Genomic DNA, 16589 nt, shown 5'->3' with positions numbered 1-16589 from the left:
TCGGTAAAAAGGGCGTGTCAAGAACACATCCAGGATTTTTAACTGTTCTTGCCACAATGCAAACTTGTGTATTGGGACAGTACTTGGGCCACAAAAGATGACGTTTCACAAGAACACAAGTACAGACAAGAACACAGATTGAGAAAGGCCCTAGGCCACCACCAGTTTACAGCTTATTCCGCCTATTTATTTAGTCCTTTTTTGTATAACCTATAGAAATAATTTATTTAAATTGCAGTTTTATGAAAATTTTGATACAAATAAAATGTATCAAATCATGCCTTTTTGTAAATAAACACATTAGTGGACATTCTAGCTTTAACATCAAAGCATTAACATTTGTGTGGGTAAATCAGTTACAGTGGATGCAGCTTTAAGATACAGACCACTGTAATCAATATCTTTCTTTGGAAAACAACATGAGCTTTTGTTGTGCTTACATTTGCAGGTGGCGCTTATTCAAAACTTTTTGTTCTGAAATTGGGCACTCGTCAGACAAACAGTAATTAGGTATACAGCTGATATTATCAATTTAAAGGAATTTAATGACTTAAAAGTATTTAAATATGGTATTTAAGGCTTTATATAAGTATTTAAGACTTTCAGGATTAGAATGAGAGCTTGCGCTCAGGTGAGCAAAACCATCCCGACAGCGCTGATATATATAACCACTTATAAACGCTTTACCATAGTGAATAAGGGTAAAACAAAAAAGTTTTAGTAAGTTTTGAAAGAATTATTGATGATGCACTCGTTATTTGAATTCTGTTCATTTTTAACTAAAAAAGTTAGTGTAAGAATCAGTCATTACAAAATACACAAATAACAGTTTCCTGGGGAAAAAAGTGTTTTTGAAAGAGACACTAATGCTGGTTCTTTTCTTTTTTTACATTTTCAATTTATTTCACGTGAACAAAAAAATTGATGATGCATAGCTTATCGCCTGCCATGTGAAGCTAGCATTTACCTCAGGAAGGCTTTTGTCTTTCTCCTGTAGTGCAGAACTTTAAAATATTGAGGTAAGAATCTTACAAAATTCAAATTAAGCATTCGACTGGAAGAGTCAGAAGACATTTTCTTCAGCGGGTTCTGTCATCCTTGATACATCATATACTTTTTTTATATTATTTACGGACTCAATCTGAACACAGATTGAACCGTCACATCAATATGACAAATTCAGTTTATTCACGAACGACCCCAAAGGCGCTGAGACAATCAAATAAAAACATGAGCCCGCATTCCCCACATCTTAAAATCTACAGCCTGAGCAAAGATGGCACGTGTTTGGAATACAGCAGCCACAATATGACAAAAGAAAATGTACAGCTAAAACTGAATTCTCAATTCTTGGGTAGCCAGCAATAGGTCCTCAGAACCTGCTGTGGATTACTATGCAAAACAATGAGAAACATGTCACCATATATAACAAAAACAGGTCTGGAAATCTACTAAAATACTCGTACTTCCTGTTGGTCATTTATAATCGCTCATTTGTTTGGGAGAATGAAATGGTTAAGTGCAGAAGCATTTTCCAACCTATTCTTGGCTTATCTCTAAATGTGTTTTATACACTGAATGGTAGACCTTTCTAAGCATCTCAAGGAAGATAATCTTCAAGTTAAGAGCAGATGCGTGCATGTTTTGTTCCTATAGTAGCGCCCTGAGCGTTATTGCTCAAGCTTGCTTGATTCTCTACTGAAATATTGTTCCTCTTCAGTGTAATATTGAGCAAGTACACAAGTGTTTTTTCTTTCAGACTTACAAACACGGATAGAAGCACACTCTCTCACGTCTAAAAAAAAACAAAAACAAACCCTATTTTACTGTAGAATGAGTAAAAATGTATATATATATATATATATATCTCGATAAATGGAGAAGGCATAGCACTGCCGACATCAATTAACAGACACCTTCAATTTTCAAGAATTTGGATTTTTGCTGTGAACATGTTTAGCCTTCTTTATCCAGAACGTTCTTCACATCTGCAAACACCTGAAAGAAGAGTTAAAAGGAAGCATAATGAAACCCCAAAAGATGGAAGGATGTGTATTATTTCCACATTTACCTCTACAGCACTATGGCACAGTGAAAACACAAGTTTTATTTAGGTTCCCAATCTTAATAATTGCCTTTTTTACTATACCGTCATGGTTTTTCAAATATTCCCTTTCATGCACTGTGTAATATAGCTTTTTGTGAATGTAAAAGGTCTGTAAAGTTTTAAAAATCAAAGCGGAAGACAAATAAAGTTAAGAATCGATTCTGAACTGCTGAAACGAGTCTGCAATTCCAGCCTCGCTTCCTGTTACAAACCTACGTAACAATGTAACACATTTGCATAATGCCAACCTATGGTCTTCACTGGCTGCCCGCAAACAACGTCTACTTTGACCCGCCCACAAACACTGAAGTTGTAGCTGAGGTCTGGTAGAGTTTGGGTTGTGTTGTCATGTCGAGAAGACGCTGGTTTCAGGCGCTGCGAAGCCACTTTGCATTTACCGTATTTTCCGCACTATAAGGCGCACTTAAAAAGCCTTTAATTTTTTCACAAAACGACAGTGCGCCTTATAATCCGGAGCGCCTTATATATGGATGGTGAACACGTTCACCAAGCCGGGGAGACAGCGCCGGGCGACTAAAGCCACTATCTGCCAATGGATCGTGGATGCCTGGGCTGATATATCAGTCTCACTGTGATCCGAGCTTTCACGAAGGCAGGAATAATGTCTTTATTAAGCCGGTTCACATACCCGTATTTACTTCCTGTTTTCGGCCGAAGTCCACAGTAGTTGATTGTCGAGTTCGCGCGCGCGCGATCAAACCTCCTCCGTGTGTTCAACATCTGATTCGGATGAACTATCCATTTGAGCTGATATTCTCAGAACACCACACAGCACCGTCATCGGCTGACAGTCTGAGTCTCCACTGTTGCTTAGTTACCAATGATCGCGCGCGCACACTCGACAATCGCCTACTGTGGACTTCGACCGAAAACATTCATATCTTTCACATTTACTGCAGTCAGATTCACCGTGTTCACTCACATGGCTGTGCACTTGTAATGACACATTAAGGTTGTTAAGAGGCTAAAAGCAGGTTTAAAACTTGTCACGTTTAAGTCAACAGGGTGCAAATTTTAAAAAGAGGATAACACGGTGTAGGCAACACCGGTTTTTGTCGTTGTTATCTGTACTGACAGCACTCCAAATTTACAAAAAATGAGCTCAATGTTAAAATTGACCGGAGTTTTCCTTTAACGTTTGAACAACGTTACCATAGGAGTGAACGGAGTTGTCAGAACGCTTAATAAAGTTTGACTTTATCGGACTGTTTTGTTGACATTTGTTGACATCTAGTGGATGCATAACGCAAACCCAGTCAAACGTTTGACTGCAGTATCTTATGCGCCTTATAATCCGGTGCGCCCTATATATGAAAAATGTTCTAAAATAAGTCATTCATTGAAGGTGCGCCTTATAATCCGGTGCGCCGTATAGTGCGGAAAATACGGGTACATGAAAAGGACTCGCTTTGGAATTGATACGGAAAAACTGATTCCATCGTTACTGTTCGAATCACAAGTGCTGAGGAAGCGTCTGGAGTAGGGCTGCAACAACTAATCGATAAAATCGATAATAATCGATTATGAAAATCGTTGTCAACGAATGTCATTATCGATTAGTTGGTCTGCTTACGTCACGGGGAGCGTTTACTAGTGATTGGTTGAAACGGGCCAATCAGGATGCTCTCTGTCTTACACGCGCTTCATGAGGCACACACACAAGGTCTCTCTCCCTCCGTTGCTCTGCCGCGCGCTCGCGCTACACGGTTTGGAGCACAGTCTCTTCTGTCTCGCATGCGCGCTCTTGCTTGCGCGCTCAAATCCCGGGAGTTTGAACTAATTTGCGAGGATCAGGGAGCCGCTATCAATATGCAGGTGACTTCCAGAACTTCCGGGAGACTTGGGATGTCTGCATTTTGCGTCTCGAGCATCAGGTTGCGCAATCAGTTCACTCCCAACATAAGTGATGGATTAAAATAGTGCTACCGCAGAAATATTAAATTAAAACGGTCTTTACAAAGCGAAGCACTAAATATAAAGGCAGTTAATAACAGCAGCAGTAAATTATTGTTTTTTAGTCACTGTACTCAGTGGTTTTCAGCGAATGTTTGTGCACTAATGCATTATTTTTCCTGTCTTTTTAATCAAGCCTGTTAGCTTGCTGCGTACCTCCATTACGTTCTCTTTATATAGCATTTGTCTAGCCTACTATTAATTTTTAATTGTTTTTCAAACGCGATCTACTGCGGCTCTGTTCACACGCTTGTTTTCAGTCTTTCTATATTTATTTTTACAAATTATCCTTAATTCAAGTAATTTTAAATAAAAATTAAATGAATTATATATTTGAGATGTTTTTAGTTTATATCTTCACATCTGAACAACATGTCTGTAAATTTGTTTTAACAAAAATTGTGTTAAAACAATATGTTGGATATAAATGTTTTTTTTTTTTTTTACATTAATCATGGTTGTCAACTTGCCATCAGCAATTATCATTAAAAACAATGCAAATATTGATATTTGTAAAACTCAATGTGTGGCTTTTGCACTTTTTAAAGTACACTTTTACACATAAATATCCTAATTTAGGGTTTTAGATAACATTTTATTTTACGGTGTCCTTGTTACATATGTTACATGTACTTACTGTAGTAATAACAGTAAATTATGCATAATTACATGCAACTAACCCTCAAACTAATCCTACCCTATTCCTATAGTAAGTACATGTAGTTACTTAATATTACTCTGTACTTAAATATATAATTACACTGTAACAAGGACACCTTAAAATAAAGTGTAACCGGTTTTTTTTTAGTCATAATAAACAAAAAATCTAATTGATTTTTTATCCGATTAATCGAAAAAATAATCGTCCGATTAATCGATTATCAAAATAATCGTTAGTTGCAGCCCTAGTCTGGAGCTGATATTCAGACTCAGAGATGGTAATAGGGGTTTAGTTTCCGAAAGCGCTGTAGGCGGTAGACCAATCACAACAGACTTTTCTCATACTATACATTGCACATCACGTTTTTCAATCATTCTCAAATCAATGATTCTCTAAATCCCTCCTTTCTGCGAGTCTACTCTGCTCTGATTGGCCAGATGACCCAGTCTGTGATTGGTCTCCCGCTTACAGCGAACGTCGGACACAACACTCATTAGTAATTATTACCATAAACTTCAGCTCTGTCCAGATGATTCCTCAGTCCTCAGGGATTGTACACACAGTAAAGACGCCGCCGATTTTACAATATTAATCCGAGCGCGAGTCCGATGATGAAACATTGGAAGAAATAGTTATTCAACCAGAACCTCCATCGCAAAGACGACTCGAGCAGGACGTTTTTCAGTGATACACTTCTCAGTTTGACAAACATTATGAGATGTTTCAACTGTAATTCCACACCATCAACATGTGTATGTATGATGTGTATATTTATAATTTATTGCAGTGCACATACGGAAACTGTATCAATAACAATATGTTCGCCCAGCACTAACGTGAATGACTGATGTAACATTAAAGTTTGCAAAACAAATCTTGCTCCATCCTTTATCTTTACATCTTGTTTACATCTTGTTATCTCATAGAAGTGAAAATCTGTATAAATAGACACAGTTTTAGGTAATAGTGGTAATAGTAGACAGTAATAATTTCAGTAAGTATTTCAGTAAGACAGTAATACATGAGTTAGCCGGAAACATACACAATATAAAACACAAAACTACTTATTTTAAAACACCTGGCAGAAAATATATACATCAATAATTATTAATACTTAAAAGGTTGTTCGCGGGCAGACAACATATAACATAGGCGGGCATTATGCCAATGTCTTATCTATTGACGTAGACGACTCGTTTAGGCGGTTCTTTCTTTAGGGAGACAATGGGTCTCATTCATGAAACATTCGTAAATATACGAGTAAATATGCGAGTGATTTGCGCGTAAAGAGACCTTCCCGAAAACTCTTCTCCTGATTCACAAATACTTCGTAAACGTCAGATGTGATAGTGAAATGTGTGTGTGTGTGTTAATGAATTCCAATCAGTCGTAAATGGGATGCGCGTGCACGTTCATTCTCAATTACCATAAATCCCGCCCATTAAATCCGACTGACAACTATATAGGAGCATCATATTATGACATGAATGCGAATGAAAAAAATAATAATTCTCAGATGCAGAAATTGAAGTTTTATTATCAGAAGTTCATTCAAAACGCCACATTTTATTTTCAAGCGTACATAGTGGCGTATCGGGTGCTAAAAAAAAGGAAGCTTGGCAGCATATTACAGATGCAGTTAATGGAGTTTCATCTGTTAATCGAACATTCCCAGAAGTGAGAAGAAAATGGTTCGACATTAAGCTTGAGAGCAAAAAACGAATTAGTTCACTTCGGAAAAATAGTATTCAAACTGGAGAAGGACCACCATCGCAGATGCTATTACTGGCTCTCATAATAAGAAAAACCGTATGTAATTACTATATATAATATTTTTTCAAAATGCTGTGCAAATATGTACCCGATTAAGGTGAATTAAAATGCAGCCTTATTAATGAGCAAAACGTTCGGGTGTTAAGCGCACTATTTACGCGTGGCTGGGAGCAGGTGTAGATTTCTTGTGTACCAACTAACATTTGGAAAATACGAACATTTTAATGAATCCGAAAATTTACGCCAGAACCACTTTACACACGATTTACACAAAAATTAGTTCTGCTCGTGTTTCATGAATGAGACCCAATAACTTTATTTATTGTGCACTTCCGACTTTACAACTTAGCAGAGAATTTACAATCACAAAGAGCTATATCACACACTGCATGAAGGGAATTTTCGGAAAAAATCATAATAGGGGGCACTTTAATAAAAATAACTTGTATTTGGTTCACCTTTATCGCAAAACTCCCCCTAAAAATTCAAAGAGAAGGCTCAAAGAAAAGAGAAAAAGATCAGTCATACCTCATCCACTGACCGGGAGGCATCAATCGTGCGCACCTTCCCTTGCTTCTCGTACTGCTCTATAATGGGCCGTGTGGACTGGAGGTACGTCTGGATCCTGACAATTGAACGAGAATTTGTTAGGAAAAGTTCAAGCAAATGAAAAGCGTAACCCAAAGTCGCTGTAAACAGGGAAACATTAGTCCTTCCATTCCCATATAATGCCAATATAACTATGGTGAGAGACACATTTTACAAACACGATGCTAATTTGTCAATATATTTGATATTTATTAGTGTTATTATAGAGAGGAAGTACCTCTTCTCTAGACTTTCTCTGTTATCATCAGAGCGTCCGCTGCTCTTCCCCCGCTCTAAACATCTATCAATGCACACCTGAAATACACAACCAGCTGAAATGACATTCCATGTTTTTGTTTAGATGACATTCATAAAAAAAAAAAATCAATAAAGTTACTACATTTTATTTTAGAAGAGTTTTTCCATAACCATGTCAAAGTTCATTCAAAATGACACATCTAATTCGATGCTGTTTTAATGGTAGAACAATAAATAAATAAATCAGAAACACCCTGAAACGTATGTTACTCCTCACCTCATTACCGCAGTCAAAGAAAAGAACAAACTTGACATCTGCCTTCCCGTCCATGACACTGGTCCACCCCTGTAGGTTGTCTTGGTTACGTGGAAAACCGTCAATAAGAAAGCGAAACTTCTTCTCATCAACTTTCATAGTCTGTTCCATTGCCTGACAAATACAGATATTTATTCACTTTATTTGTGTCCTTGTTACATGTACTTACTGTAGTAATAACAGTAAATAATGCATAATCACATGCACCTAAGCCTAAACCCGCTAGCACTTTATTTTACAGTCCTGTTCTGCATGTACATACTAAGTACATTAACTGTCACCGTCACGTATACGGGACGCCTAACTTTACTTCGCTATATTACTATTAAATCCTAATCTAATTATGACAAACTATATATGGTTGGAAAGGTCTAAGACTCCTAAATAGATATTTGACTGCTGTTTTTTGCTACACATTATGTAGGAAGAGTAACCGATGAATATTTGCCAAGAGTGCACCTAAAAAAAATCTGCATCATAACAGGAGTTCTGACCTTTGTCACAAAAAGTTGACGCACACACCTTTAATAATTGAAACTTTGGTTTTCATGCTAAAAGTTCATAATAAAACATATAATCTAGTATTTTTCAATAAAAAAAATTATAATATAATATTATCCTCTAAAAAGTACAATATATATAGTATCCTCTAAAATATAATAATATATTTTTTTATCGCCTTTTTTTATTACATCACATATTTTAGTAGTTATCATAAATTGGGTATCATTTGAAAGCTTACAAACTCAGAATTCATCCTGTGAAAACATCCGTGAAATTGAACGTTGCGTTACCATAGAAACGGTACTCTAAATTATTTTATCAGGCTCCTCCCCTTTTGGGCATCATTATATTTCATAATTTATGATCAAAACCTTTTCTAATCTTGACAAAACACATATTGTCAGAAAGGTCTAAGTCTCAAGGTTCCAAATTTTGTGACAGAATTGATATTTGGTACAGAAATTTATTAATTTGTTAAGGCAGAATGTATACAACTAAATTCAATGGAATGTATGTCTCCCGGTGGCTATTTTTGGTATTACGCCTAAACAAAATCTCATGGGAACTTCAATTTTTGTGACATCAACTTCAAATTTGGAACACTACTTGGTTAGATATATAGCTTTGATTTTATAGTAAAAAATATTTTGTAAAATAGTACAGTATATTTAATTTACTGTAAATTTAAACTTTCATAACTTTTTCATACTTTCATTTTTTGAAGTGTTTTCACTTCAGCAATAATCTGCTGAGTGTTTCCTTTAAAACAAGACCAAACTTAGGTCTATATCCCAAAGCATTCTTGAATAACAACCATTTAAGTTTGAATAGTGCATTTTAACCCCCATTCTCAAAAAGGGGGGTGACAGCGAAGGGGTTAATGTATAATTACACTGTAACAAGGACACCTTAAAATAAAGTGTAACCAAAAACTGAAAAAAAGATTTTCAGAGAAGACAAATATCTGAAATCTAAGATAGTCTAATAATCTGCAACTCAACTCACAAAAGGGGAGTCAGAATTAGAACTTTGTTATAAAGACGCGTGGCCGTTTTGTAATGGTATCGTCAGAGTTATGATTTATGCCTCTTAAGCCTGAGCATTTATACCTATAATAAACCGCTCTTTGAACTCTCCTCCACTGATAATGAAACTACACACATTTGTTATCAAGTTCACCCTCGTTAATATTTCTAACTGCTTGAAAATGTCAAACTCTAATGTTCCAGCTCCCTTCTACAGTCACCCTGACTGGACTGCATAGGCTTGTAAGACAGGACAGACAGGTGTAACAAGTCACCACCTTTCTCAGTAAGTCGATGGTGATTTCGACGGGAACGATCTTGCCCTCTTTGATGTAGCTCTCAATGAGCTGACCGAACTCTGAGCCCGTGCGGCTGCGCTCCTCTCTCAGGAGGTCTCCGGCAGACAGGTGAGTGTAGCTGTAGTTCTGAGCGCAGCGGGTTACACAAAAACATCACACGTTAGGAACTTCAATGCAGCACATCATGGTTAATGCACCCCAGAAGATTATAAGCTTTTTATCATGGATAATGACAGCTTGTCATCTATATGAATGGAGAGAGAAAAAGTGGGCTTGGTAAGCGAACAGACAGGCTTTGTAGCAAAAGCAGTCCTGATATTCCAAAACCTCAATCATGTGACAACGTGCGTCCAAACGTTTGGCTGCTGTATGTGTAGACAAATCATAAGCATACAAAAGACTCATTTAAGAACCTGGATTAGATGCCATATGGCTCACAGAGAGGGTTTTTAATAGCACTCGATGCACACACTCGATATCTTTAAAAAAGATTTATGGCTTCGATTTTTGTGTGTGCAGTTTTAGAGTAAAACAAGTGTTTGAAAAAATGCATTTCATATAAAAACTGAAAAGAGCATTTTTGTGCATTTTATTATAACAATACACATAAAATTCTGTAACTTTTTTTTAATTAAATTTCTTAAAATTTTTACACTTCAGCAATAATCTGCCAAGTGTCATCTTTGAAAAGAGATCAAATGCTCTAAAAGCATTCAAGATTTACAAGTTTAAATTTTCAGGTCTATGCTCAAAAATTGAATAAATGGATTATGACTACAGCGTAAATATAATGAAGTAGGCTACCATAAAATCCCCCAATATACAAAATATTAAATAAAAAAACATCATCGGACTAAAATATGGTACATTAATTTCCTATTTATATATATTGAACATAACCGTGCATGGACGTATTATACGTCAACTGCCCTAAACATATATAAAACTGTTTTCAAAGTGTAACTGGTAAATTATCCAAGTAGTAGGTTGCCAGAGCAGGCTAGCACAAAACCTTTTTTTTTTTTATCTTGCTTCACGTGTGTTAATATATTTTACATTAACATAACATATTTTTTTTATATGAAACACTGGAAGAAACTGCTATGATTGGTTTGTCACACTTTGAGCTTTAATGAAGGTCAAGTATACAAAGAGAAAGAATTATCGTTCCATCAAAGTAATTATGCTATCATGTCAGATAAACTGAAGTAGGACTGTAAATGGGACCAAATAGCATTGAAAATGTGCATTTTCCTAATGAAATGTCTTAGAGGACATGCGGAAATGAACAATCCATGTAAGGTGCAGCAAACCTGAACACATCAACACACTACAAGTCCCATAAAGCCTCGTTGCCTTATATAGAGCTCTTGAATAATTCTTCTCAGCTAATATAACGTTATGATAAATGCCGTAATGCGTTGCATCTCTCTTACCTCCACGATTCTCGCGCATTGTGTCCCTTTCCCCGCGCCAGGCCCGCCCAAAACAAACACAACCTGCGGCTTCATCATCACACTAATCCTGTGCACAACGCGTGGAAACTTCCCCGATAGCCTGTGCAGCAAGCCCACAATCATAAACTGTCCTGATAAGCGATAGTTGCACTCAATGAATGACCATCGACCCCTAAGAGTCGGGTAGAGAGCTGGTTGAATGACCGGTTGATGCGTGTCAAGGAAGTGCGCCGGGCAGATTCCACTTCCGCCGTACACGTGTCCGACCAATCAGAGAGCAGACGAGTCACATACGTCACTTTAACGACGCCCATAGCTCTGAAAGCTCTCCAGAACGCGCACCCCTCCTTCGCCCGGGGTTCGCGCACCAGCATCAGCACCAGGGTTGCCACGTCTGCTTGTTATAGCCTCAAGCGCACCGTGTTTGTTTTTATTCTTTTAAAGTTGCTTATATAAATATAACAATTCCATGGGTTTGGCCTTTTTTTCCAGAATATATTCCAGTAGGCTACTTTAGGTTTGCTGATGGTTTATCCTCATTATAGCACAATTAAGAGTGACCAACTACACTTGCTCATTCACTGTTTTCGCCTTTTCTAACAAAAAGTTTGTCTAGACACTACACAACGTAATGTTATTAAATATAATTTTAAAAAAAATGTAGGCTAGGCCTATTGGCACACACGTGTAAAGCAACATTTAAAAAAAAAAATATATATATATATATATATATATATATATATATATATATATATATATATATATATATATATATATATATATATATATATATATATATATATATATATATATATATATATATTATAGCCTAGACCCTAGGCCTACTTCTGGCAATTTTTTATTTTACTATTTACATCTTTTAACCAGTTAAACTTGTTTGTTGGCTATAACAAAAAGAAAAAAAATGTCTTTAGTATTGTTTAGCCTGTGTTAAAGGCCCACTGAAGTGCCTTGATGAAACGGACAGCATTATTCAATGTGTTGATGTAATTTCCACTGAAACAGGAAGGGGCATATCGAACAGCTCTTCCCCTTTTTAAAAATGTACCATTAGTGTTTCTCACAGCTCAGCAAAGATGCAGTTTCGTCTTAATCAACCATTTCTCCTCCTAAACTCCTCCATATGCTTTCAAATAGCATTCTCTGTAGAATTCAAATACGTTTTCTGGTCTGTGCTGACTCGAGTGTATGATCCGCTCTGTGCTGTCGTGTCTCTGGGCCGGGGCAGACTGTGTGAGGCCTGCAGTGGTTCGTGACACTAATGTGAAACCAGACTTCATTCGCTCCGATGAAAATAACCTGAATCGTTCCCTAAGCCCTATATAGTGCACTATGTGCCAACATGTGCGAACAAGTGACTGATTTTAGGGCAGCTTCAGTGTCTATAGGGGGCGGGACTATATCGATTTGATTGGACAGAAAATCTGATGAGAAGCTGAAGTGCAGAGTGATGTCAATAAAATCATTGATCTATATTGGTGGAAGTGAGAGACTGTAAGTTTTGAATGCTTGTATCGTCTAAATGCGAATTGTATCATTGTTTTGGAGCACTCTAGCTTAATAACAGAAAGGCTAGCATATTCATGCTAAAAGCCAAAAAACTTCCATTTTGATTTCATGGGGACTTTAAGGTGAATATTTAACAGCCCACGAAAGAGATAGCTAATTGTTAGTTTATTTAGATTGTACTTGTTTGTTTGTTCTTCTTCTTCTTGTTATTATTATTACCAAACAATAATTTGCAATTTAGCCATGCTTATTCTAGGTTTTATGTAAACCACCAGAGCAGGTTTTTACATGTTTTTCTTGCGCAATCTGGCAACACTGATCAGCACCTCACTGCAACTGAACAGCGACCATATAAGCACATGTCTGTTATAAGATGCTCTGCTGTTTTCCATTGGAGGAATATATTTAAAAATCCCTGCGCTATATAATGTTGCTGGGCGATTGCATTCGCTGTGTTTTTTATCATTATTATTATTATCATTATCTTTGTGTTCTCCAAAGATTTGCACAGGGTGTCTTCGCTATGGATGTAAGGGATGGAAACACACAAAGGAAAAAAACAAAATCAGTCCAGTGATGCCCATGACAGGCACTGCATTTGTAAAGGTGACCCAAGTTTGCATTGTAGCCTAAATCAGATGCACTGAATCCTGCCTTGGTTGGATCCGTCTGTGTGTCGCTTCTCCCTTTTCAAACGGATCCGCATCAACGAAATGTTGGGTAGGTCGTTCACCTGGAGGAAAAATAACAAACATACACTCTCTATGCAGCACCGGCTCCCTCTTCAGCACTGACATGCCCGCGCCTAGCAGAAAAACCAGGACCAAAGGGCTCAGAGATACAGCCGGACGCGTGAATTGGAAGGAGGACGAGAAACAGGCGCACACCGGGTGTCCGATTCGGTGGAGGCCGGATCACATCTGCTGGGGACGAGCATCAAGGGCAGTGCGGCACTCCAGCGCCTCAGAAACAGGCGACACGGATCATCCACACACCCGTAGTTTCCCAACACCGCTGTGTTCCCGTTACACATCTCCATCTGTCTCAAAGATGTGCTAGAACAACACACGGGGACTCTGGAATGAAACAAAACATGTCTTTTTCATAGCAGACATGCTTTTTATTGCTTTCACCCAGAGGATTTATCGAGGATATATTGAGTTGGAAATGAAGACGAGGAACTGTCAGCGTTTCAAGGGTTGCAAAAAGTGCCAATGAATATACTATTGCTTAAACATATCCTCCTTTTTTCGTCAGTGGCCACATTGACACCCCTAATAAGCAGGACCATGGGTTGCATTCAAAGCATCGCCTGCAAGCCCCGCATCCGACGGGAGAACATAGTGGTCTATGAGGTCTCAGCCTCCATTGACCAATGCCCGACCATCATTGAGGAGAATTCGCCCATTGTCCTGCGATACAAGACCCCATACTTCAGAGCATCGGCTGGGATCGTGATGCCCCCGGTTCCTAGAAACGAAACATGGACTGTGGGCTGGATTCAGGCGTGCACCCAAATGGAGTTCTTCAATACATATGGTGATATTGGCATGTGAGTAATCAATAATCCAAACAAACAACGACAAGCTGCTCAAGTGTCAGTATGTTTTATTGGTCGTTCTGTTGAGTTTGTGGTCATCAGTGGTCGACAAATAAGTGAGTATCATGTTGTGCAATTTGACATCTAAAACTTTATAGAATCTTTTCTTAGTATGTAATATTTATTGTAGTGTTGTGTACCATTTAGAATTGAACTGAGAATGCTTTCAAAACTCCCATTCAACTCCTGGATTTTAATTAAAGTAGCTAGCAAACAGGATGCAGTTGCAATTCGAATTTGTATGCAAATAAGTAAAATGAACGGCAATTCAAAGAGATTTCCACTGTATTTTTACACTGAACGATAAACTTTAAATGTTTGGCTTGAGAAAGCCTTCTTTCAAAGTTCTGAACAAGTTTTTAAAGCTTTAAAGTGTGAAGATTTAGGTCTTACTGAGAATTCATAACCCGTAATGTATTTCCTAAATTGAATTTCTTCGAATTGCAATTGAGGAAGTTGCTCTTCCTGTCATTCCACTCACGACTTTCACTTCCAATTCTTCAACTCAGAATTTTTGCATATTGGAAATGATTTTGCCAAGTAGGATGTGTCCATGGATAGTTTGTTGGTCCTAACATTGTCCTAACACTGTAAATAAAATCTGAGAGAAGTTATGGATTTTAAGCCCCAAGCCCAGCCCTAAACCTAACCCAAAAATCCAGGGCAACAAAAGGAGACCATCAGAGTAGGATAGAAGCTGAGAAGAGATAATTAAAATAAGTGGGTTGTCTAACTGAGAGAAAAAACACATTCATGAATATTTCATTCACAGCCCTGTCTTTTAATCACTGTTTTTCCATATTTGTATGAGGCACTTTGTACTGAGCAGGTCCTCTCACCCACCTTCACCATCTCTATTTACTTACCCTCTTCACCCGTTTGATGTATTAAGGAACTGCCGCTCTTTTGTCCTTTCTGACCGCTCATCTTCTTTTCCTTCCACAGGTCCAGCTGGGAATTACCCGAGCTTCGGGAAGGACGGGTAAAGGCCATAAGCGATTCTGACGGCGTCAGTTATCCCTGGTATGGTAACACTACCGAAACAGTGACCCTCTCAGGCCCCACGTCCAAGCCGTCCCGGCTAACGGTGAGCATGAATGACAACTTCTACCCCAGTGTGACTTGGGCGGTGCCAATCAGCAACAGCAACACGCCCATGCTCACACACATCACCCGAGACCAGAGCTTCATCACCTGGCTGGTGGCGCTAAACGCAGACACCAAAGAGCGCATTGTTCTTCAGACAGTACGCTGGCGTATGCGGGTAGACATTGAGGTGGATCCTTCCATGCCGCTTGGTTCTCGTGCCAAACTGATGGGACGACCGCACCAGGAACAGCCGCACATTCTCAGTAACAATGAGCCTATCCCGCCCAACGCGCTGGGCAGGCCCAATGCCAACGATGCCCAGGTGCTGATGTGGAGGCCTAGGAGGGGACAACCTCTGGTGGTTATACCACCCAAATAGAGTTGTCTTAACAGAGCCTAAAGAACACTGAAGACTGCATGCACTGTTTGGACACTGGATTTTGGGAAATCGCAAGCTGCTCTGTGGATTACCAGTTTGTAGGGTTTCTCAATTCCGCTGAACTAGAATGTCGAGAAAGGAAAAGTTTGACTACCTTTCAACTTCAAAGTACTTGGTCGGTTTTCAAATGACTGGAAGTAACTAGCACTAAATGAGCAGCCACTTGTTTAAGGAATAGTTCACCCCAAAATGTACCATCCCTCATGTCGTTACAAACTTTTCTTTCTTCTGCGGAACACAAAAGAAGATGTTTTGAAAAACGTTCTAGCTGTTTTTGTCCATAAAATGAAAGTCAATGGGGTCCAAAATGTAGGACCTCTCAAAATAAGACCTAAATGTACCATAAAATTAATCAGTACAACTCGACTGATATATTTCAAGTCTTCTGGAGCAACATGATCACTTTAATGAAAATATAAGCCTTTATTCACTCTAAAAGCGAATCATTGATCAACACATGCATACATACGGTATGTAATGGAGGCCAGCTAGTAGGAGTTGTGCGTGTAAACCTCACTCCCCTGGTCTCAAGAAGTGCACTAGCGACTGATGCTAGAGGCTGTAGTCTTTAGCATCCTTGTTAGCATGCCCGCCTCCCATGCCGGAAATGGCAATCCCGCGAGGCAAACGTCAAACCTCATTGGTTCTTGCACGTCATGTGACCAAATGTAATGACTTGAAATCGAAATTTGGGCAAGAACAGCTGAACACATTCTTGCAAATATCTTTGTGTTCCACAGAGGAAAGTCAAACAGGTTTGTAACGATATGAAGGTGAGAAAATGATGACAGAATTTTCATTTTTCAGTGAACTATCCCTTTAGGAAAACCCTTAGTTATAACATCTTTACAATTATTACTAAGCGTCTTAAGTTAAGGGGGTTTTGCAACAGGGCCCTAAACATTCAGGACGGATGGAATATAATGCATGAAAGAGATTGAATGTTTGGTCCCATACCACACAAAGTGG

General features: G+C 38.3%; 2 protein-coding genes across 3 annotated transcripts; one reads left to right on the top strand and one right to left on the bottom strand.

Moving 5' to 3' along the window:
- Positions 1-1875: 1875 nt before the first annotated feature.
- Positions 1876-11204, bottom strand: cmpk (cytidylate kinase). The gene is made up of 6 exons (XM_056263445.1): positions 10942-11204; positions 9485-9631; positions 7639-7791; positions 7342-7418; positions 7044-7140; positions 1876-1998 (listed from the first exon to the last, which is right to left on the bottom strand). Exons 1-6 carry the CDS (start codon positions 11083-11085, stop codon positions 1957-1959), a joined length of 660 nt encoding a protein of 219 aa, XP_056119420.1. The 5' UTR covers positions 11086-11204; the 3' UTR covers positions 1876-1956.
- Positions 11205-12790: 1586 nt separating this feature from the next.
- Positions 12791-15998, top strand: fam78ba (family with sequence similarity 78 member Ba). 2 transcript variants are annotated; one of them, XM_056263421.1, is made up of 2 exons: positions 12791-14044; positions 15038-15998. In XM_056263421.1, the coding sequence occupies exons 1-2, from the start codon at positions 13707-13709 to the stop codon at positions 15558-15560; spliced, it is 861 nt and encodes a 286-aa protein (XP_056119396.1). In that variant the 5' UTR covers positions 12791-13706; the 3' UTR covers positions 15561-15998. The 2 variants fall into 2 exon arrangements, with proteins under 2 accessions (XP_056119396.1, XP_056119407.1); XM_056263432.1 differs by lacking the exon at positions 12791-14044 and adding an exon at positions 14059-14148.
- Positions 15999-16589: the final 591 nt, after the last annotated feature.

The sequence above is a fragment of the Rhinichthys klamathensis genome, unplaced genomic scaffold (genome assembly GCF_029890125.1).
Source record: "Rhinichthys klamathensis goyatoka isolate OS25496 unplaced genomic scaffold, OSU_Roscu_1.1 h1tg000011l_1, whole genome shotgun sequence".
NCBI lineage: Eukaryota > Metazoa > Chordata > Actinopteri > Cypriniformes > Leuciscidae > Rhinichthys > Rhinichthys klamathensis.
The sequence above is the reverse complement of the archived record's forward strand: the minus strand, read 5'-3'. Positions and strand labels throughout refer to the sequence as shown.